This window comes from Misgurnus anguillicaudatus, chromosome 19, assembly GCF_027580225.2.
Source record: "Misgurnus anguillicaudatus chromosome 19, ASM2758022v2, whole genome shotgun sequence".
NCBI lineage: Eukaryota > Metazoa > Chordata > Actinopteri > Cypriniformes > Cobitidae > Misgurnus > Misgurnus anguillicaudatus.
In genome coordinates this window covers 26,858,003-26,881,571 of record NC_073355.2, presented here as the reverse complement: position 1 = coordinate 26,881,571, position 23,569 = coordinate 26,858,003, and the positions used below count along the sequence as shown (strand labels likewise).

The 23,569-nt window shown below is 39.3% G+C and overlaps 1 protein-coding gene and 1 long non-coding RNA gene across 2 annotated transcripts in view; one reads left to right on the top strand and one right to left on the bottom strand.

Moving 5' to 3' along the window:
• Positions 1 to 23,569, bottom strand: part of shank1 (SH3 and multiple ankyrin repeat domains 1) — a 114,867-nt gene that overhangs the window by 25,044 nt on the left and 66,254 nt on the right. The window contains exons 12-15 of the mRNA XM_073857293.1: positions 16,515 to 16,639; positions 16,204 to 16,352; positions 15,500 to 15,613; positions 14,962 to 15,037 (exon numbers count right to left, since the gene is read on the bottom strand). Of these exons, the coding sequence (XP_073713394.1) occupies positions 14,962 to 15,037; positions 15,500 to 15,613; positions 16,204 to 16,352; positions 16,515 to 16,639 (464 nt within the window). The remainder of the gene's footprint in view (positions 1 to 14,961; positions 15,038 to 15,499; positions 15,614 to 16,203; positions 16,353 to 16,514; positions 16,640 to 23,569) is intronic.
• On the top strand, positions 19,151 to 23,343 carry LOC141351078 (uncharacterized). Its single transcript, XR_012359248.1, has 3 exons — positions 19,151 to 19,844; positions 20,238 to 20,286; positions 22,525 to 23,343. It is a non-coding gene; the product is annotated as an uncharacterized lncRNA (long non-coding RNA).

Below are 23,569 nucleotides of genomic sequence, written 5' to 3'. Positions count from 1 at the left end.
TATAATGAAAGTGGATGGCTACAAGTGACCGTCACGGTCACCGTTCACTTTCATTATAGAGAAAAGAGACATGTTACGTGTCTGTAACGACGTGAGGGTGAGTTCACTCATTTTTGGGTAAACTATCAATTTAACAAGAGTTTCGCATTTGACAGCACAACATGAGAGCATAATGTAGCTCTAAGCACACATAATACAATCAGTGTACACCGCAGCCCAGCGTAACACAAACAAGCTAAGCTTTGTGCAGCCAAGCAAATTGTCGGACAGTGCATCACAGCACAACATCAACCCGAATGCACTCCACAACAAAACGTGCAAAAACGCAGCAGGAGTACGACGAACCGCTGCAAACATCATCATGTGGTGAACAGCCATTCTTGCTTCCTTATATGCACACATGCACATCACATACACACACACACACACGTACACACCAAATGCAACAACCCAGTAGAAGAGCCCAATCTCTTTTACTGAAGCTTACTCCTCTACCCTCCTTAAAATCAGCAGCTATAATAGAGCCCAGCACATTCTCTCTCCATCCCACACATGCACACACACACACACACACCGGTTTAGCATTCTGTCCATCAGAGCAGCGGTGTATCAGTACAGAGCTCTGGCTGGAGGCAGACATTGTATTCAGCCCCTGTTAACAGTGAGACATAAGCTGTACTTCACACACACATGCAGCGGCAAAGACGCGCTACACTGGCTAATGCACTGGGGCTGCGCGAGGAAGCGCGCTCTCTTCCACACGCAGACACGCACACGTCCGAACACGCATTGCAACACATTCCCGCCTGCCACTCTGGCTTTCCACATGCAGCCATGTCCGTACCCACATGCAGCCCACCTCCTAGAGAAAAAACATACCTGTAAATGAACCAGACGCTGCGATTCATAGGGCCTAGCGACGGCCAGGACGACGAGAGGGAGAGGGAGAGAGAAAGATCCTCCTCTCCGCATCCTCCCATCGCCATTTCCCCCCCCTCCTCCTCCTCCTCCACCTCCTCCTCCTCTTACTGCTGCTCCTCTTCCAGCAAGAGAACAGCGAGCGAGAGCTGTGCGAGGGGAGGAGAGGAGGAGAGAGAGACAGAGAGATAGAGAACGAGGGCCTAGCTCTCCCAACCCTTTCATACTTAAGACGGAGAGGGAGAGAGAGCGCGCACGCGAGAGAGGGAGAGAGAGAGAGAAATAGTTCACTGTGGCTGCGACAGAGGAGGGAGAGTGAGCGAGCGAGCGAGGCGAGGAGAAAGTAAGGGAGGGAGGGCGAGATACAGGGACAGAGAGAGAAAAAACGTGTGGTTGGAAGACATGGTTTGGCATGAGAGAGGACAGAGAAATGATGTAATTTGATGAAGGGAGGGGTGGGGGTCCGGGGGTGATGGAGTTTGTTTGCTGATTAGCTAATGCATGCATTGAATGTAAAGAACTCAGGTGCGTGCATGCGCGCGCACACGCCTGCTGCGGTATACAAGATCGTACCGCTTACAAGGTGCAAGGGAAAAGCCAAGCACCAGTTTCACTAGGGCAAGATAGGTGTCACACACTCATCTATCCAACTGTCACTCCATTTCCCTCCCTCATCTCTCTCATGTACACATCTGCCTCTTCCTCATGTGAGTTTAACAGAGCGAGGGTTTCTATCACTGCCTCCGACAGTCACTGTTTTCCCATTCATAAAACTGGCAGCTGCGTTTGAGAGGTAAAGAGGGGAAGGAAAAAAAAGAGAGAGCTCGTTCTAGTGCTCTTGTAGCGCAGCCGTAGAGCACCACAGCTCTGAACCTCCATCCACCTATTACATCATCACCCGTGCAACCAGCTTCTGAATGAACTTTTGTTTTTCATTTCTACATTTGGGAATTTTTCAGTGCCGTTGCCTCTGGTCACAGCTGATTCACAATCTTCAGATTCACTCTACATTGACTGACACACAGTGAGCAGATTTCACCTTGCTTAAAATCCAGGTATATAAGTTTCCAAAAATCATTTTTCAATCTGCGTTTTGCCTGTTTTTTTTAGACTTAATTTTTTATCTTAAATTTGCATTTACAATGGCAACTTGTTTTAAGAATAAAACCAACAAATACATTTCAGATTTATGCTTTAAAATGTCATTATCTTTTGCAGTTTTCTTACGAAAATTTGGTTTTTGTGACATTTCTATTAGGTATATTGGTAAACCAAATGACTGCCTAATACAGTATTTTATTCAGTGTTGTATTGATGTGCTGAAATGTTGTTTTTAATGGATTGTTTTATTGGAGCATCCATTACATAAAACTAGAGATGCACCAATACCCGATTATTCAGACTAATATCTGCCGATACCAATAGTTTGGTAGTTATATTAACTTGCATTAAAGGTCCCGTTCTTCCTGTGTTTTTTAAGCGTTGATTGTGTTTACAGTGTGCAATATAACATGTGTTCATGTTTCACGTGGTATTTTTCACACAATTTACTTATCTCTATAGCGCTGTTTTCACCGTCCTAAAAATGGGCTGATGTCTTTCTTGTTCTATGAAGTCCCTCCTTCAGAAATACGTATCAAGTTCTGATTGTGTCGTTTGTTTAGTGTGTTGTGATTCGACAGGAGCTTAGCTTAGCAGAGCTGATTGAGCATAGCTGGCGGAGTTTAGTCAAAAACTGTTTTATTGACGTCATTCAATCGGGAAGTTGAGGGCTGTAGTCCAAAACGGCCGTAGGCTTTAAAAGGGGAATTCTGTTAAAGAAAATATATCACCTGGCAGTGAACTTTGAGCTTTATCATTTTGCAGGTATTATTAATGCTCTAGCAGCAACATTACACACTAACTAAAGTTTGAAAAATGGGATCAGAAAGAACGTGACCTTTAACAAAATTCTGAATTATATATATATATATATATATATATATATTAGGGCTGTCAATAGATTAAAAAAATTAATCTAGATTAATCGCATGATTTCATGAGTTAACTGCGATTAATCGCAAATTAATCGCACATTTTTATCCATTCTAAATTTACCCTAATTTAACACTTTTCAGGTTTTTAATATTCTAATCGTATATACATATATAGATGCTTTATGGAAATGTATGTTAACAACAGCCTGTTTACATTTTAACAGATTCACCAGCCATTGTTTTGTATATGAATTTTCCTTTCAGAAGATTTTTCTTTCTCCATTTTAGTTTGCTGCTGCATCATTTGTGACCTGTGCTGGCAAGTTGAGTCGGAATTAGCAAATTAAAAAAAAATCCACATCCATACATTATATTACCACATCAATACCTTAAAATCACTGGTTAAACTAATAGATTTAGCACACACAAAGCAAAAACATCATCAATGTATGTTCAACTTTTTTTCCTTTTGTTTGATTGACATTGAGACAGACTGCTTAAAATCTAAGTGATCTAATATAATGTTATACATCAGATATTTTTACCCAACAGTTAACCAAACATTTACTTAAAACATAACAGATTATAGAGCCTATCTGCGTGAATTCTTATCAAAACAGATATTTGTAAAACTGTAATTTTGTGTAGATGTCTATATATCCGGGTCGCGCACTCGCGCGTCTGTGTGCACGCGCTTCAGATATCAGTCAGTCAGCGTGAGGGGATCGCTTTTGAGTCTTGTCGCTCTTAATAACTCTTTAACATTAATCAGGTACCGAACTTTATCTCTCTTAATGACTATTTTAACATCAAGCAAGTCCTGCAGTCTATTTTATAAGTCATGCATAAAAGCGAAACCAAAATGAATTGAGACGCATTTTTGTATTAGATTAAGCATTAGGAGGACGGTAACGTTACACCTGTCAGACGTATAAATAAAGATCATATCAGATGTCCAACGAGCATTTAAAGCATTGGATTTGGTAGACGATTTGCTTAATGTTCTTATTTCTATGAAAACCTTTTACTCATTTAGAGAGAGTCACATTTGTCTGCGTCTCTGTTCATTCAACTATGGGCTGGACCAAGGGTCAAACAGAAATTGCGCGTTGCGTTAATCTCCGTTAATAAAATTAGTGGCGTTAAAATGAATTTGCGTTAACGCGTTATTAACGCGTTAATTTTGACAGCCCTAATATATATATATATATATATATATATATATATATATATATATATGCGCTAATTCAAAATAAGTGTTCGGATAGTCACGTGTAGTTCCCTTTTCCAAAATATGTGTCCTGCATGTCAGGAGAGCCTGTGTGCATCACGTGTTTTGTCAAAATAAGTGGCTGCTGCACACACGTCAACACCGTTTATGATAAAAGAGAAGCTCACGTTTCCAAAATACACGCTAGGCACTTCATTAACAGTAAACTCTTATTACGCATGAGATTATGCGAGTATCTGGCAAACGCAAGCGTCTCTTTTATCATAAACCCGTTAGACGCGTCTGCAGCAAGCACATATCTTGGCATGACACGTGATGCACTGCACACATGATCTCTCAAAGCGCAGAATACATATTTAGAAATTACGAACGATACACATGACAAGCTACATACATGTTGTGACGAACTCAAAGTCATCAGCCGCCACTGATATATATATATATATATATATTTTGTCAAAACATGTTTATTATTATGTTTTGTCAAAACATGTTTATTATTATTTTATCATGTTATTATTTTGTTTTATGGTGCTACTCAGCTGTATTTTTAAGTTATGTAAGTTATGAAGGTTTAAATCAAAACAAATTGTTATTAATTGCAATGCACAACCAAAAAACGAGATTTCTGATTTATCTCGTTTTGCAACGAAACTCTTCATATATATATAAAATGAGCATTAATAAACCAATGTTAATTAAACCAATGTTTTGCATTTTCCTCTTTTCTTTTGATTGACAAAATATATCGGTCCTGACAATCGGCTGTTTTTAATTAAGATAATACGTTTAAAGGTGTGGACTACAGTTACTTTGACTGATAAAAAACCTCAAACTTTTGGAGTTTGCTCTGCACAAGAAGAACATGCTTATGTCAGCCATGCCTTTTAGAGGAGCTGCAATTAAGAGTTGTTGCTTTACATAAATCTGAAAAGGGTTACAAAGTTATTTTAAAGACTTTAGAAATTCACCAGTCTACAGTTAGGCAAACAATCTACAAATGGAGACGCTTTGGGACTGTTGCTACTCTACCAAGAAGTGGGTGCCCAGTCAAAATGACATCAAGAGCACAATGAATATTAATATCAATGAGGTAAAGAAATAACCTGAATGACAAATCTAAAGATTTGAAGGCATCATTGGAACTTGCTGTCATCTCTGTTCATGAGTCTACCATACATAAAACACTGAACAGGGTACAGCGAGACATCACAAAGGAAGCCACTGCTTACTAAAAAGAACATTGCTGCATGCCTGAAGTTTGCAAAAGAGCACATTGTCACTCCACATCAGTATTGACAAAATGTGTTGAGGACTGATGAAACAAAGATTGAACTATTTGGAAAAAACACACAACGGTACATCTGGCGTAGAAGGTGCATGGCATATCATCATGAAAACATCATCCCAACTATATGGTGGAGGAAACATCATGATTTGGGCCCTCTTTGCTGCATCAGGTCTGGCCAGCTTGCAATCATTGAGGGGAAGATGAATACCCAAGTATATCAGACAATTCTTCAGGATAATGTGAGAATGTCTGTACGTCAGCTGAAACTGTGTAGAAGGTGGGTGATGCAACAGGACAACGACCCAAAATAACAGAATAGCTTCAGAAAAACAAATCCGCCTTATGGAGTGACCAAGTCAGAGCCCAGACCTCAACCCAATAGAGATGCTATGGATTGATTTGAAGAGGGCCATATACATAAGACGTCCAACGAATATGACAGAACTAAAGCAGTTCTGCCAAGAAGAATGGCCTAAAATTTCTCCTCAACGATGTGCAGGTCTGATCCACAGCTACAGGAAGCGCTTGGTTGGAGGTTATTGCTGCCAAGAGGGGGTCAACCAGTTATTAATTGTAAGGGTGTACTTACTTTTTTCACTGCTATTTTAATGTTGTATGAGTGTGTTCAATAAAGACTATTAAGACTATTATAGATAGCTATCCGATCATAAAAAGAGCAGGTGTAAATGCCCTCCGAGACGTTTTCGAGACGAATTTAAATTCGATCAATCAAACCACTTCAGGAGCTGGTTTGGGACGCATTTCAGACGAAACTGGACAAGTGTATGTGTGGACAACCACATATGTGAGCGCATAACTCCTCCCAAACATAACCACGCCACCCGGAAGTTAGCTGGCAAAGAAGCAAACAAACAAATACGACACGCTTGTTGCTTTATGGAGTGACGACGGCGGGTAAAAAAAGCTTCCTAGAACCAATAAAAGAGTCCAATGACAAACTTGAATGACATTAAATACAGAAATACAACTTTGAAAGAGAGTTTTATGAACACTTTTCCCCATCATGGACCTGTACGTTAAATCACCGCATCGTCACTCTCCTGCTGCTCTGTACTGCGTGCTTAAACTCATGCCGAGAAAGGAGACGCGCATCCCCTGACTAACATACAGTACAACATGCAGTAAGTGCTGCCTTTTGTTGAATTAACGTCGTCTTGAGTTTTTTAAGACGGAGTAATGAATAGTGTATTTGCATTTTGCACGGGAGTAGATTCATATCCATTTTGCCACAACGCATTTATGTGGCCAAATGTAAATGGTTTTAACTAATCACATCACATAGCTATCCAATCAAAGAAAACATCAGGTGACCAGGTGTAAAAAGGCCCTTTGATGAAGATCAGATCACATTTTTTGACAAATTTATTCAGACAGCCATGAAATTCCTAAAGGTTCACATACTTTTTTTGCCACATTGTAATGTATGCCCACAGCGTGGCTCGATAGAAGCAACAACAAAGTGGCGTTTTAGACACTACAAGCAGAGTCCTGCACGGGTCCATTTTTGGAAAACCGCCCCCAACTGTACCCGCAAAGTTCAGCATCAACCAAAGTCATACTGTCACAGTAGTGGTGACGTGATGGATCAAATGTCATATTGTTGTTGCGTATGTGTAATGGTAATTTAGGCAAACAAATATTGCTTCCACCCCCCCGCAAGGAGTTTATTATCTGCCCGCATCCCCGCTTGTGACTTTTAGGAATGTCACAATCCACCCGTTTTATGCGGGTACCTGCGGGTACACGACCCATTGCAAGACTCTGACTACAAATACTATTTCCCCATCTGGCACTGCGCAGATTGATCGGTGCATAACATCACAAGTATCACAATGCAACATTTGGCATAATTAAAGTACAAAAGTACTTTCGCAATGCACTTTTTTCCACTGGATGACAACACTATCAAAGAGTGTGTGTTTGTCTGTGTGAAAGAGATATTTATCTTCGTTCTAACTCTTAAAGTGTCCTAATTTTTCTCCTTTAAACCTGTTGCTCATTTCCTGTCTGTGCAATGTGACAGCTGCACGCACTTCCACACCCATCTGCTTCCTCTCTTACCTTCTGTCCATCTGACCTTCGTTACTTTCTCTTCCTATGCTTGTCCTCTGCTCTGTCCTCTATATTCTTTGTCACCTCTTATTATCTATCTTAACTCTCACATCAATGCCCCCCCATTTCTGCAACAACCTTATGAGGACCCTAATAAATACACACACATGCTCTTTACTAAAAAGAATAGTTCAATCAGTAGTGGTCTCGTGTCACAAGATCTTGCGATATTAAAAATATCACAAGATTTTTCATTGAGATGAAATGCTGAGCGAAAAGTTAAGCTTGTGGCAAAACCTTCAACAGGGCATGTTTTTCTTCTCTGTACAGTGAAAGTGACTACAACTACAAAACAAGATACTTGTGACTAATGACTTAAGTTATTATTCTGTTATTTATTATATCTATTATATATGACTGAGTAGTATATCATGCTTTGTTGCCCATTCGAACATGACAATCCCTTGTCCCCATTCATTTTAGGCAAACCTCTCCTCTGGTAATCAATGGAGAAAGAAAAGGCATTGAGGTTTTAACTGATATAAGTTATGAGAAAACGATGACAAAATTTGTTCTTCAGTGAACTATCCCTTTAAAAAAAACACACACTATCTGTGCCCACCAGACAACGCATGCACAAGAAGGTAGAGAGACCCCTCCTCCTCCTGCAGACCCCTCCCCCTTCCTTTAACAATGCCTGTAAACAAAGCGGAACCTATGAATGAAGGAGGAGAGGATGCGAGGGAATCAAAAAAGAGGAAGATGCAGCAGCACATCTTTGAGGGAGGGGAGAGAAATGATCTGGGATGAGCTGGAGAAAGCCAGGAAGCGGGAAAGAAAGAGATGCATAAGGAGAGGAAGAGAAAGAGAAATCAAGAACTCACATCATCTCTGTCAAAGCCTCTTTCTTTGGGTGTCGATGTTGTTCCTCTGCCCGAGTCTCTTCCCCCCTCACCTTTCTCTCCAATCTCTATGGCATTGCTGTACCCAGATTCTCATGCCTTATTCTTCCTCTTCCTGTAACTCTCACATTCTTTCTACCATCCAGCATTGTAGACTACATCACACCGCTGTTCATTCAGAGCATGTGTGTGATGGAGAGAGAGGAAAGAGAGAGAGGAAAGAGAGAGAGAGAGAGAGAGAGGAGAGAGAGAGAGAGAGAGAGAGAGAGAGAGAGAGAGAGAGAGAGAGAGAGAGAGAGAGAGAGAGAAAGCAGCAGGAGAGAGGGGGCAAGGAAGTGTGGATAGTGGCAGAAGGCATATGTGTTAGCCTGTTCAGTGTGTATTTGTGTTTCCAAATTTGTAACAATGCCAGAAAACTTGCTTGCCTGGTATGTTTTGGGTGTAAGACCGCACAGCCTTCAGTACTCATGCACCGACACGGAATATGCACGAAATCCCTAAGTGAACTTTTTTATAGCGTACATCCTTGACCCCATTTCACAAACCACTACCCTGTGGAGATCACACGCTGTAGATAGTAAGAAGGTGCTGCACGACTGACAATAGAATTATGGGAAAGACTATGACCCAAGCCTGCACACAAGGACAGAGGAACATACTGTGACCTAACTGCATTGTGATATTTAAATGTACAATCGGATAAAATACAAAACCAAGCAACTGGCAAAATCTCCTGTCACTCCTTGTAGATGGCAGGTCAGGACAGCAACCCAGAGTTACATTTAAGCTTTTAGTGCTTGTCTGATTAGGACAAATTGACTCACTGGGGAAGGACAGTGATGGAGATGATAAGGCAACATAGTGGGGGACATAGCGGGATCCTAAAAAAGTAGGCTACCTGAGATATAAGAAGAAAAAGAGAGACGTGCAGTTTTATGGGAAGGCAATTTTCTCAAGTTGACTTTGTCACCACATGGGTTTAAAGAAATGTATGCCAAGCCTTATTTGTCTTATGTACCCAATAGCACCATCAGTAAGGCTTAAAGGGGACATATCATGTTTTAGTGCTATTATTGTGTCCCCGGTGCTTCTATCAACCTCGAAAATGTGAAAAAGGTCAACACAGTACCTTAGTTTTGGTAAACCATTCTCTGCAAGCATGTGAAAAAATAGGTAATTGAAATTTGGCTCCCCTTGTGATTTCAAAAGGGGATAATACCGCCCCTTAATCTGCACTATCCAGCCATGGCACTGCCATTTAGTGCAGATATCAGCTCATTTGCAATTAAAAGGACACACCTAAAAACAGTAAATTTTTGCTCACATCTACAAAGTGGCAATTTTAACATGCTATAATAAATTATCTATATGGTGTTTTGAGCTAAAACTTCACACATGTACTCTGGGGACACCAAAGATTTATTTTACATCTTAAAAAAGTCTTGTGAAATGTCTCCTTTAGGAACACCTTCATTAACACCAAACCAGAAAGGTATTCTTTTTATATGTTGCTATTATATTAGATATCTACTGAGCTCCTAAGATGACATTTGAGTAAAAAAATCTAAAGTTTAGTTTCATGTGCTCACGCGAAACCTTCATGTGCAGAATTTTTTTTTTTAAGTTTTAGTTTTGCGTGATCACGTGAAACTTATGTGCGTGCACGTGAAACTTTCGCGTGCACATGTGAGAGCGAAACCTTCATGTGTGCATGCGAGAGCGAAACTTTCACGTGCGCATGCAAAAGTGAAACTTTCACGTGCGCATGCAAAAGTTTCATGTTCGCACGCAATAGTTTTACGTGTGCACGCAATACTTTCATGTGCACACGCAATACTTTCACGTGTGCACGCAAAACTAAACTTTATTTAATTTTTGCTCCATGTCCCCTTAGGGGCTCCATAGATATCATTGAGCATTATAAATAATATTACAGTAAATACTACAATAATTCAACTTTAAAACACAAGTTGGTAGACAAGTACCTTCCTTTCTTTTTAGTTAGAGATTTTGGGGCCTATTTTAACAATATAAGTGCATTATCTGACTCTGTAGCGCATGGCACAGGTGCACTTAGGGCATGACCAAATCCACTTTTGCTAGTTTAACAACAAAAAAAAAAAAACAGTTGGCACGCCAGGCGCATGGTCCAAAAGAATTGCATCTATTCTCTTATAGAGTCATGGGTGTTTTTGCACGTAACGTTCAAAAAACCAATCAGAGTCTCATCTCCCATTCCCTTCAAAAACCAGTTGCGCTTACACCATGACGGATTCGCTATTTACATGGCTAAATTTGCAAGAGCAAAGACTGAACACCTCTCCAGAGAGTAAACCAATTTCATCCATCATTACTGCAAATAGGTCATTCTAATAAATGCAATGACTATCCATTATGACATGTAGGCATTTTTATCTTTATGTACAAAATAATAATCTTTTACTTCGTAATCATTTCACATTCATCCCTGTGCGTGTAATAAGCAGAGTGCACGTATGTTGTAGGTGCATATTACTAATGCGCACTTTAAAGTGGTGGTTCAATGGTATTTTATGCATTTTGACTTATTAACACAGTTATAGAGTTGTTTCCTCATGCTAAACGTAGGCAAAATGTCAAAAAAGCAGTTGGGCATGTTACAGAGTATTTCTGTGCCGAATGCACTTCGCCAAGGTTTGTGCAAGTTTCGAAAAGTTATTTTTCGATTACGGGTACAGCTGACTTTTCAGGGGTTTCTATACGTATCACTTCTTTTTATGGGCACTTCCCCCGGAAAACCCCGCCCACTCGTCAATCAGCGGGAGATGCTAGAACTTGCAAATATCATATCACGTGACACAGCTTTGTTTAATTTCAAAACTCAACAATGGCACGAAAGATAAAGTGTGTTTTTGGATGTAAGAAGAAGAAAGTCAGCCTTATGGAAATAATGGATAGTTTATTATCCAGGGTAGCAGCAGAGTTTTGCGTGTGTGTTTGATGCGCTGGATTTCATTAATAAGTCCCAACCGGGTCATGAGTTGCATGCGGTAAGTAAGACTTCTGTCTTATGTTTGAAATAGGTGCGTGCATATTATATAAATGACACGAACATGTAGTGAATCATAAGTTGAACAGTGTTGTATAGTGTTGCATGACTTGTACTCGTTCCTCCCGCGGTAGTAACTCCTCCTTCTTCATTTTTTCGTACGTTATCTGAAAGAATCTGTAAAACTTATCTTTCTTTTATAAATCTGATTAAACTAAAGACTCTTCGGAGATATAAAGGATGTAATACTACTCTATAGGTACTCCAGATTAACATCAGAAATGCAGAAACAGCGTGTGTTATGTGAGCTTTAAATAAATAAAAAATACTGCACCATTGACTTTAGACCAGGTTTTAGTTGATCAATGGCATACTTGTTTTCAGTTGTCTCAAAAGAGCAACGCGCCAACAATGCACCTGAACACATCTTGTTTTTATACCCACTATTTAACATGGCGCTGGATGTGAAAATTATATATATGGGCTGAAACTAGGAAAAAAAACACTTGCGTCTCGCCTGGCATCGCATTGCGCCGGGTGCATGATAGGGCCCAAGAGCTTGTTTATCTTTTACAAGTTTTGACAATTCTGGGGCAATCACAGAGAAACTTTCCCAAAAAAATCCTAACGGCAAATTTATTTATAAATGAAATCCAATTAAGCCGCAATTTCTGTTTTAAAGGTTTAACAAAGCAAAGACAAAATCTTCCGAAGTACCCACTGGAACCTGCTTAAGTGCTCCCTAAGGTATGCAGAGCCCTAGTCGGGAATCACTGCTCCAAATTAAAGTGGCAAAAGACCAAAAAAATTCAATAAAGGAATAGGCACGTGAGAGAGTCTTTTCAGAGTTAAAATAGTCTGCGTTTTCGGTCTGATAAACATATCTCAAGACCATCTTAAGAGAGGAAAAGCAAACAAGAGAACAAATATCAGCCATCATTCACACCCCATTCCTTAATGTGTATCCTAAACTTAAGTCTTCAGATCACTTTAGTTATCACCACCTATACATCCTCCATCCACTCCTCTTTCTTTCTCACTCGCTCTTCCTCTTTAATGCCCTTCATCGTCTGACCTCCAGATGGAGTCACCACAGGGGTGGGAGGGTGATGGAGAGAAAATGAAAGAGTGCAGGGGGTGAGCAAAATGGGACGAATTAAAAGAGAGAGAGAGAGTGTAAGGGAGAGCACGATAAAGGGGGTGACAAAGCCAAAAATAGAAGAGAAAAATAATAAGCTTAAACCATTATATTAGCTTTGTGTTTGACCAGTAACATTTTGTGTATAAGTAATAAATGTGATTTATAACGTGTACCTTTATTTAAATAATTTGCTGGGCCTGTTTTGTGTCGTATTAAAGGCTCCTGAGGTGAGATGAGCGTGAGCTCCATCCGTGACTAGGACAGAATGACATCACATAAAGCTTTATGTTTACTGAGAGGTGCTAATGAAAAGAGCTCAGCAGTGTTCATTTACCAGCACAGAGAGAGAGAGCGAGAGAGAGAGAGAAAGAGAGATGCCTCACGACACTGCCTCTTTAAAACAAATATTGAATCTGTGCATAGTCTTTAAAATTTAATTCAGTAAATGCCCCCATATAATATACTGTACACAATTTGACCTAACCTTGGACAAAGGCCTTTTCAACATCAAGATTTGATGTTAAAAGTGCTAAAGATAATATGTTAGCAAAAATAAAAAAAAGTTGACAAACTTCAGCTCTAGGGAATACCATTCTAAGTCCCATAACAGTCCTTGGTCATAAGGACAAAAAAAATATTCTTTAATGATAAATGATCCAAAGACATATTTCCTCAAAGTCAATTTTTCCATTGTTCACTCGCTAGTGACAAATGTGGCTACAGAATTAAAACATTTTGAAACAAATTTACCCTAAAGATACATTTACACGGGGCACCAGCGTTAACGCTTTTTATGTACTTTGAATGGGTGATGTCATGTGTTACCGAATTGTGGATCAGTCGGTGTCGCGTCAGTGCCGTTGCTCATGGCAGAAGTTGAACATTTCTCAACTTTTCAAGCCCTAACGCTTGCGTCAGCCAATCAGATTGCCTTATGCAAATAACCTAGTGCAGAGCCAGCCAATTACGTTCATGCAAGACCGGAGAACACAGGAGAATGTGTTGCGGCCACTGTGATTGGCTGATGGCCACGCTGTTAACGCCCAATGTGAATGTACCGTAACAGCATATACAACCTGTATTTTAAAAAGCAGCTTTAAATTTACAGATCATAAAAGTTGTCATATATGAATCACACACTGGTATCTCTGTCTTTCAGCATATCACTCGCTCACACTTACAGCAGTGAGAGAAGCAGCATACAGCCCTCTTCAGATAAACCACAGCAAACAACAGCCATTCAGAAGCAACCGAAAGCTAAATGAAACTCATTCAAACCCATCAGATGTATGTAAATACAGGAAAGAAACTGTACTTTCTAAACAATAAAGCAAATCACTTCACAGTTCCTGACAGATGCAAAAAAGAATCTGTATATGGATTAGAGCATCTGCATTTCCAGCTTTTCTAAAAGCTTTAAACATCATTCACCGGACTATAAGAACCAAGAGAGAAGGCCCGGAGATTCCTGCTCTAGACACCAGCAAGTCTGATCACCGGCATATGTTGTGTTTCGGATAACTTGTGTGCTGATGTCCGAACTAGCTTGAGCGATTCATTCGCAAATCAGATCAATCCGTTACTTGAGTCTGAACACGAACTGACTCAATTTAGTGGATTAAACAAACAAAAATAAACAGAATTTTCACCTTAAAATGAAATTGTTTTTTGTAAGGTATGTTTGTAAAAACGACTTAACCCTTTACCTGGCACAGGTGTTTTGAGTGGGGGGTGAAAAGGTGATGTACCCATTCAGATTAATATAACTCTGCCATTTTTGCCTAATTTTAATCTTGTTTTAAAGTTTTTTTATGAAAGTGTTTGGAGGTGAAATTATTAAATAAGAAAAATTGTTATAGCAGTTTAAATTGATTGTAATAAACAAAAATAATGCAATATAGTATTATTTTATACATAAAATGATTAAAAAAGAGGTTTGTGTTGGTTTGCTGCATACTCTTGTCACACTTAATGCATTACAGTCTCTGCATTGTTATTACTGCTAAAAGGTTTTGAAATATGAAAACTACATTCTTAGACCTTTCCATCAATATATAGTTTATCGTGATAGATTAACATTTACATGAAAAATATTGAAGTAAGCTTGGGTGTCCCGCTCACGGAACAGTGCCAGTTAACGGGATGGGTTAAATGTCCTAATGTAACTAAGACCTATCCTGTCCAGGAAATTGCCCCTATTGAACAACTTAAAGGCGGGGTCCATGATCTCTGAAAGCCAATGTTGACATTTGAAATCACCTAAACAAACACGCCCTTACCCCAATAGAATCTGTACCTTCTTTTGATAGATCCACCCCACACATACACAACCCAGGTGTTTCGGTAGTCGTGCACTCCGCCTTTAACAAAACTTTAACATAAATAGTTAAAGTGTTCCTACCTGGGTGCATCAAAGCTGTCGTATGATCCAACGGTGTAATGTCGGAATAGTCGCTTTGCTCGCTCACTCCGGCTCTCTGAAACATGCACACACAGATGTATCCACATCATCATAAGGTTGTGTGTATTTGTGAGAATGCGTATCTACAGCATGACAATAAATACAGTGCGACCTAAAGTTTTCTGCTTTGACACAGTTCGGTAGCCCAAACCGAACCCTGGATGAAATGGCACAGTCGTACATTGATACTTCTGTAGACTATTAATAGTGTTCATGGCTGCTCTCTCTTGCTGATGTTGACATCAGTGTTCCTACAGCTCAAGTTAAAGAGGGTTTTTGGGTCAAGGCTTTCAGTTTGATACCCAAGGAACAGACATATTAATAAAATATATACCTTGAATGGACAGTAAATCATTGGTTGGTTTGCCAAATGCATTTAAGTAAACTGTATAAACTACCGTTGGGACGATCAAAATGGCACACAACCATCTTTAACATCATTCTTGACACACAGCTCAAAGAGTTAAATGAATCTCACCCGAACGAGTGTCCAGGCTTCGAAGTGCGACCTCTTCCACACAGTCAGATGGGAACCAGCCGGTGCGCCCTCGAACCGTCCCCTCCCAGTAGCCCCCTTCACCTACACTCAGCACTGATAGAAACAAGAGAGAAACAACAGATAGGTGTGTGCGTGTGTTTGTGAACATGTACAGACGCAAACACACACTACTGTATACATCAGAAGTGCCATGCCCTCTCAAGTTTTTTAAGCCAGATGGGTTTGAAACTTTCCAAAAAAGCTGTCTGTTGGAAACATCTCCTGTAATGAGATGTCTCATGACATACTGCAACTGGTACCCTCTCAAAAAATAAAGTTGGTTCATGACATCCCTGACATACACAATTTCGCAAACACTGTAATACACGGGCATGCAAAATCATCATTGTTAATACTTTATGTTAATACTCATCATTGTGGCACATGCATATGTGCAAACTATGGTGACACATCTAAACATGTACGGTACTCTTTCGATTACACACATGCACTTCTCACAAACAGACATATACTGACATACCAACACATATCACCAGAATACATACACAGACAACGTTTATCCACACCTGTGAAAAACATACAGAAACAAACAAACAAACAAACATTTAAAGGTACTCTGTCAACGTGGACGAAAGCTAGACAGATATTCACACACGCGGACATACGCATACACACACATTCACCTTTGACTTTGTCTCCCTTGTTGAAGCTGATCTCACGGTCCCCCTGGGCAGAGTGCGCGCGGGTTGCTACAAATATGCGCCCAGGTACAGCGCTGTAGAGACGCCGTCGCTGCCCACTCGCTGTGCCCTGACTACTGACCGAGCCCGCCCTGTATAAAGACACATGGGCCACAAAACATTCATTTATGCACATCTATTACTGGCTCAGATCGTTTGTGCTGATCGGATCTGAATATAAATGATAATTTAGGCATAACGTTTACTGAATGTCGAGCTATAACCATGTCGTTTCTATTCCCTCTTCTCCTTACCCTTGTCTTCCACGTGTTTGTCGGCTCCGTTCTTCTCTGTCTCCTGTTCGGCCCCTGGACGGAGAACGGGTTCGGGCTCCACGAGGACTGCTGGAGCTGCGCAAAGTGCCGCCATGCTTCAGGCCCTAACAGATACCCACATATACATAAACATTGTAAGCAACGCTGTAAAAGTGATTTTATGATACCACCCGTGGGTAAGTGGCAAACCAACAGTGGTAAAAAAGTGCTGTTGAGCAAAGGGGTGAAGGTTTGGCTAGTCAACATGACCCAGTTAGTCTGTTGATAGATGTAGCAACACCATTCGTCTACATAAATTAGCTTTCTTTATAGTTTGCCACTTATTTCTTTACAATATACAGTAGTAAATGTTTCACCAATGTCCCATTTTGTGGGCTCTTAAGGAAAAATGCCCTTTAACTGATATTTTCCCCATTTCCTGTTCCCTTCACAGCACACGCTGAGGGCTTGGGTCTTGTGATTCCATTATCCAATCATCACTGGTATGACATTAATTACCTGCACTGTAAAGTGATTAGTCACATTGCATTTATGGTTCAAGTGACTGGCTTAATTGGCAAATTTTAAATAGCAAAGTCTAACAGTTCTAGCACCAGTCAGTCAACTGCTATTAAGATTAAAGGGGTCATATAATGCGATTTCATGTTTCCTTTGATTTGGAGTGTTTAAAGGTGTTTGTGCATATAGAATTGAAAGTCTCATAGGCCTCATACACACTGCAAACTTTTGGGAGTGACAACCGCATTTAAATGCGGGAGTGAATCCCCTAAATGTTCGTTACATGTCTGTACGGAATAAGACTCCCGAAAATGTGATGATTGACACCGAGATACCCTTAGCAACGTTCTGCCGTCTCGCGTGCTTAACACTCACAGCTTTGACCAAAATAATTTAACAGCATTATGTTTTGCAATAAACCTCCGTCTTGGCGCTTTTTTGAGGCTGCTCCACAGCGCGCTGTCTTGCAGTGTTGCCAGGTCCTCATCTCGTTTGGCGCATAACCGCTTATGGCCTTTGGCTCATGAAGCGATCAAGATTTTGGTGTTGATAAAGTGTGAAGGTGCCGGTCCCAATATTTTAATCTTTGAGATAAAGCATTTGGATTTATTTCGGTTTATTATTGGATTTTCTTATTTGCTGTGTTTTTCATGCAAGATCTGGCAACTAGTTAGCAAACGCTCGTGCATTTTCTGAACCGCGCATACAGAAGACTTTTTCCTCTTCTAAGCATTTATTTTTTCAGAAGAGAGACCTGTGATGTCCATGATGCACTTTTAAATACTTGATTAACTACTAGTTGTTCAGTTCGGTTATGTACACACTATGCAGAGTTTCTGTAAATGTGGTTGTCACTACCTGCATTTTGCGGGGGTTTGTAGAATGTGATTGTCACTCCCGTAAATTACTAAACTGTGTGTGTACAGAACAGGATTAAGCCTTAAAAGGTGAACTGACAAACAAATTCATATGCAGTGTCTATGGTACCATAGATTAAAGTCTATAATTAAAGATTAAAGTCTCAAACCAAAAGAGCTATTTTTCTGTAGTAAAGGGGATTATCATGCTGATACGTAGAAGCTTCCGCTTTCAGCGATTTTTGTGCACATCCACTTCCGGTGGATCGTTATGCCAGTTCTGTTGGTCCAGATTGAACAAAAAAGTTGTTGAGAAAGGTCCGTTAAGGAATGATGGTTGTGTAGAAATGTAGTAAAGTAAAAGTACAGATTATTTGTTGCAAAATGTAACAAAGTAAAAGTCAAAAGTATGCACTATAGATTCTACTTAAAGCGGAATTGAACCCTAGACATTTTAGCCCGTTATCAGGGGTAATTTATGTCCATTTTGCATTTTAAATGAGAAAGAAAAAAAGATATTTGCACGATTTCGATTATTAGATTGATAGTGTGTTGAAGGGAAATTTTTGTAACGGTCTTTGATAGACTCAATTAACCAGAATTGCTGCTACTTTGACATCATCTGGCTGTCCATGATTGCGGTGCCGCATGAAGGTGAACAAGCCTAATAACTTCTTTTACTGCTCAACCTGCTCTCAAATCAACTCAAGTCAACTTGAAGTTAGCCGTCAGACGAACCCTACCAAAGAGTAACTGCGCTTTTACCGTCTCTGAAGGGGAAATCACCAAAACCCTCGATAAAAGATGACTAGAACCTATGCAGTATGTGGATGTAAGGACAACAAATTCAGGCCACCGGGAGTTTTTATTCTTTACATCAACGCGACCCTCAGCTGACACAGCACTAGCAGTTTACTCGAAAATTTGAATATGCAGCCAGCACTTTCGTCAGGAAGATTTCGAGTACTGTTTTCAGCCCAGTTTTTCCGCGGACTCTGGTAATGTAAAATGATAAAAATATCTAAAACATAATTTGGATTAGTTGTCCCTGGTGAAAAACAAATATACTTTATTGTATTTCAAGTATATTTAACTTTACAATAGTACATTACAAATATACTTACAAAGGAATGTACTTTCTTTAAACATATTTAAAGTATGCTTACAACATATTTGCGCGTATTTTTTACAATTAAACTTTTAACATACTTCAAAATAATTATACTTTAGTATATTTTCTAAAAGTATACTTTAGAAAAATATCCTTAAAGTTAAAGTTTTGTGCAATTTTTAAAGTATACTAAATTTAAACTTATTTTAAAATGTATTTTAGGTATACTTTATCGGTATGCTTAAAGTTATCATTATAATAATGCACTGACAGTATATTTCTAAAATACATTATTTAGTATTCTTTAGAAACAGTATATTTTAAGTACATTTTGAAAGTATATGGGGTGTTCAAATGTATATTATTTTATGGAGAAATAACGTGGGCTTAAAATTACGAGAGAGCAGTATGTTCAGTTACATTTTATATTGTAGATGTATACATTTGTAATATACTATTAACATAATAAGGTACACTTTAACTTCACTATAGTCAAGCATAGGATAAACCAATTAACTGTGTTTTACCACAAAATAACCATGGTTTTGCTTATAATAATCAATACACCAAAAAAACATGGTTACTAAACATTTACCACAAAAAAAAAAAAACATTCATTTTTGTAAGGGGAATATGAGTGTTTGTTTTTTTGTAGTTTTTGAGTCAATTGCATACCGCTTTTAGCTGTACACATTAATTAACTTAAACAGTTTTCGTAAATGCATTTCAGAGAAAAGTGAATTCTAAGATTTGAATAATGCATCTGACGTGTGTGTGATGACGTCACGACGCACGTATTTTGATTTTTACCAGTCGTTCAAGGCGGACGGATTCAGTCCCAAGGTACGTTAAAATATCTTAAAATTAATTATATTTGATTATCGTTTGACTATTCTGAAGTTTATCAGTAGACTATCATATTTCGAATGCGAAATATTGTCAATAACGCGGTGTCTAACTCGCTATTAGTGATAAGCTGCTGTGTAGCTTAGCTTAGCTTATAGCTAATGTTAAAGGTTTGAAAGATAGCACTGTTAGCCGTTTATATCGAATTAGTACACCCGATTGTTTTGTTAAATATATTGGTGTGTATGTATATGTTAATGAAAAAAGGTAGCGTCAGAAAATCTGTTTTTTAAATGTAGCGTGAAAGTTAACCATTTATTGACTGTTTAGAGGTTGTAAGGCTTTTACCTAACTGTATTTAGTATTAATGATGCTGCATTCTTTCCTCAGAAGCTAAAGTTTTTCAAAGACATTTGTAGGGAGGACTTTGCAGCTAATGGTAAGTCATTTTAAACTCTTAAGATATAATAATTAATTCGTAGTAGTAAATCAAGCTTCAGTTTAGATAACGTTATATACATATTGAGGCGGTTTTACCGGACAGGGATTAGACTAGTCCTAGACTAAAATAAATGTAAGAGCTGTCCAAACTGAAAACAACTTGCACTGACATATCTTAAAATACACCAGTGTCCTTTGTTTTGCCTCAAAATGCACACAGGTAATGTTTTTATTAAGGCATGTTTTTTGAAACTAGTTATTGTCCCGGTTAATCCGTGTCATGTCTTGTCTCTGTTCCGATTGTTATCACCTGGACATTCATTGATTAATTACCTGCCTCATCACACCTGTTTGTCATTTAGTCTGTGTGTGTATATATACCTCTGTCTTCTGTTTGCTCACTGCTGGATCATTGTCTTCGATACCCTGTTTCCTGTGTTCATGTTCCTAAGTTTCTGTATTCACCTTGTCAGCCCTCGTGTTTTTATTATTAAATGTTATTTATTTGGAACCTTGCGTTTGCGTCCTGTCTCTCCTACCCTGTCGTGACATAATGATCCAGCCAAACTGGGCGCAGCGGGTTCACGGAGGGCGGCTCCCCCAGGAGTTTCGTCGAGGGGGAGTAGTGACATCGGGGTTCATTCCCCATCAGCCCCGATGTCTCTTGGGGACCACCGTGAGTGCTCGCTCGCTCCTGCGGGAGGAGGATCGGCCCAGGCGGTCCCCCAACGGTTGAGTCGTCGTCGACGGTCCCTCGGAGGACCACCATCCTGCTCGCAGGGGGATCCGGAACAGACCACGCCCGATCATTTCCCCGGGGTGGCTACCGAGGGTCTCCGTTTCCGCGAGGGGATGGGAGATGATTTCCGGGGGCATCTGATCGTCGACGATTCCCAGGAGGGGGGTAATTCGTCTGCCTCGGTTCTCGGAGCGATCGCTCCGGTTCTCCTGGCGCAGTCCGGCCAACCGTCCTGTTGGTCTCATCCCGGCGGCTGCCGGCTTCGCCAGGGTCCCCAAGCCCTCCACCCCTCCCTTGGACTCTCGCTACCAGACTTTGTTTTTGTTGTTTTATGTGAGTGTCTGGTAGCCACTCGTAGAGGGGAGGGTAATGTCACGGTTAATCCGTGTCATGTCTTGTCTCTGTTCCGATTGTTATCACCTGGACATTCATTGATTAATTACCTGCCTCATCACACCTGTTTGTCATTTAGTCTGTGTGTGTATATATACCTCTGTCTTCTGTTTGCTCACTGCTGGATCATTGTCTACGATACCCTGTCTGTTCCTGTGTTCATGTTCCTGAGTTTCTGTATTCACCTTGTCAGCCCTCGTGTTTTTATTATTAAATGTTATTTATTTGGAACCTTGCGTTTGCGTCCTGTCTCTCCTACCCTGTCGTGACAGTTATATTTCTTAATTAAACTAAGGCCTAGTCCTGTTTTAAGCTAATCCCTTTACAGGAAACCACCCAATTGTCTGCTTGTTGCATTTTCTTTCTGACAATTTTTACATTTAAATTTAATACAATAAAATCTTTCTTTAGGAGCTGAAGTATTTTATGTAAGGAGGATTTTGCAGCCCATATAAGCAAGTCATTATAATGAAAACTCTTAGGGGTGGTTTCCCGGACAGGGACAGGATAGTTTTAACAAACATGCCTTACTAAAAACATTACTTATGTGCATAACGATGTAGAACAATGGGCACTGATGTATTTTAAGATATGTCAGAGCAAGTTGTTTTCAGTTTGGACAGCTCTTACATTTATTTTAGTCTAGGACTAGTCTAATTCCTGTCTGGGAAACCGCCCCTTAAAGGGACACAAGGCAAGTCTGAGTATTATTTCTCTACTAGCTCCCCCTAGTGTCTAGGAGTAAATGCTTTCTATATCTGAGACTTGACGAGACTGAAGGACACCGGGTCGGATACAGCGAACTTGCAAGTGGGGTATTCTTCCTACAGACGGTAGGGGCGGGCGAGAGAGTCTTCATTCGTCATGTAATGAGTCATTTAACCATATACAGACTTACGATGATGATTTATTAACATAAAAATGCTGCCTTGTGTCTCTTTAATATATATGATGACATTTAAGTCAAGCTCTAGTTTAGGTAAAAATATATCTGCTATACAATCTCTGCCAGTAAACTATAGATTTAATACAGTAAGTCTTAAATAAATGTAATGTTTTAATATTAAACACTTTTTAATTGAGCTTATTGTCTCTCTTTTTCAGATTTCCTTAGGCTGAACCAAAACCTGCCAGACTAAAGTTGATTTGGGAAAGACATTGTAAACTCAATCATCTTGACATTCTTCAATGAGTAATTGTTCAATTTTTAGGCAAATACTGTACACTTGGAATGCTGTGAATAAAACTATATTTTAAATATATTTAAAATGAATTGTTTTTGACTGTTTTAATCAGCTTTTATTTATTTGGAAAAAATTATTTTGGTTATGTTACCAGCTAAAGAAATCTATTCCCAAAATAGCACTCTTTAAGTTAACTAATTATTAACGCACTTGAAGTATACTCATTACTAATCTAGCTGCAGGTATGTAAAAGTATACAAAATGTAATGTACTTGGCATATTCATTTTTCACCAGGGCAGTTTTTAGAATTTTGGATTGGCCAAAAATATATAGAATGTACGCTAACAGTCTATTTAAGGTATACTGATTGTATGTTTGCAAGACACTCATAATACATTTGTAATGTACTCCTAACATAAATAAAACACACTCTAAATCCACTTATCAAGCATGAATTTAGCACAAAAACAGTCATGTACTTAAATTGTACTAAATACACTTAAAGTTGTTCCACTTTAGCACACAAAAGTACACTAAATACACTTAAAGTTGTACTTTGTTACAATTAATATACAACTAAAATATATTAAGTACAAAATTAGTTGTTCCAAAATAGCACTCTTTAAATAAACTAATCAATAGCACACTTTAAGTATACTGGTCATTAGTGTGACTGCAAGTATACTTAAGTATATCAAAATTAAATATATTTAGCATACTATTTTTTCACCAGGGGTTGCTTGTTTTGTGTAACTACTGTAAACATACTACGTAGAAAGTCATTATCATGTTGTTGTTATTATGAACACGAGCAAAGCAAGCTAACGTTAGCTCATCCTGTGCAGCTGTCAATCAAAGAACGTTATCATCTACTGTCAATCATCTTGCCTCAAGACCCGCCCCCATTTAGAATGTTCAGAATTATGTAGTCGTGCATTTTTGACGGGTCGTCAAATCACCGTTA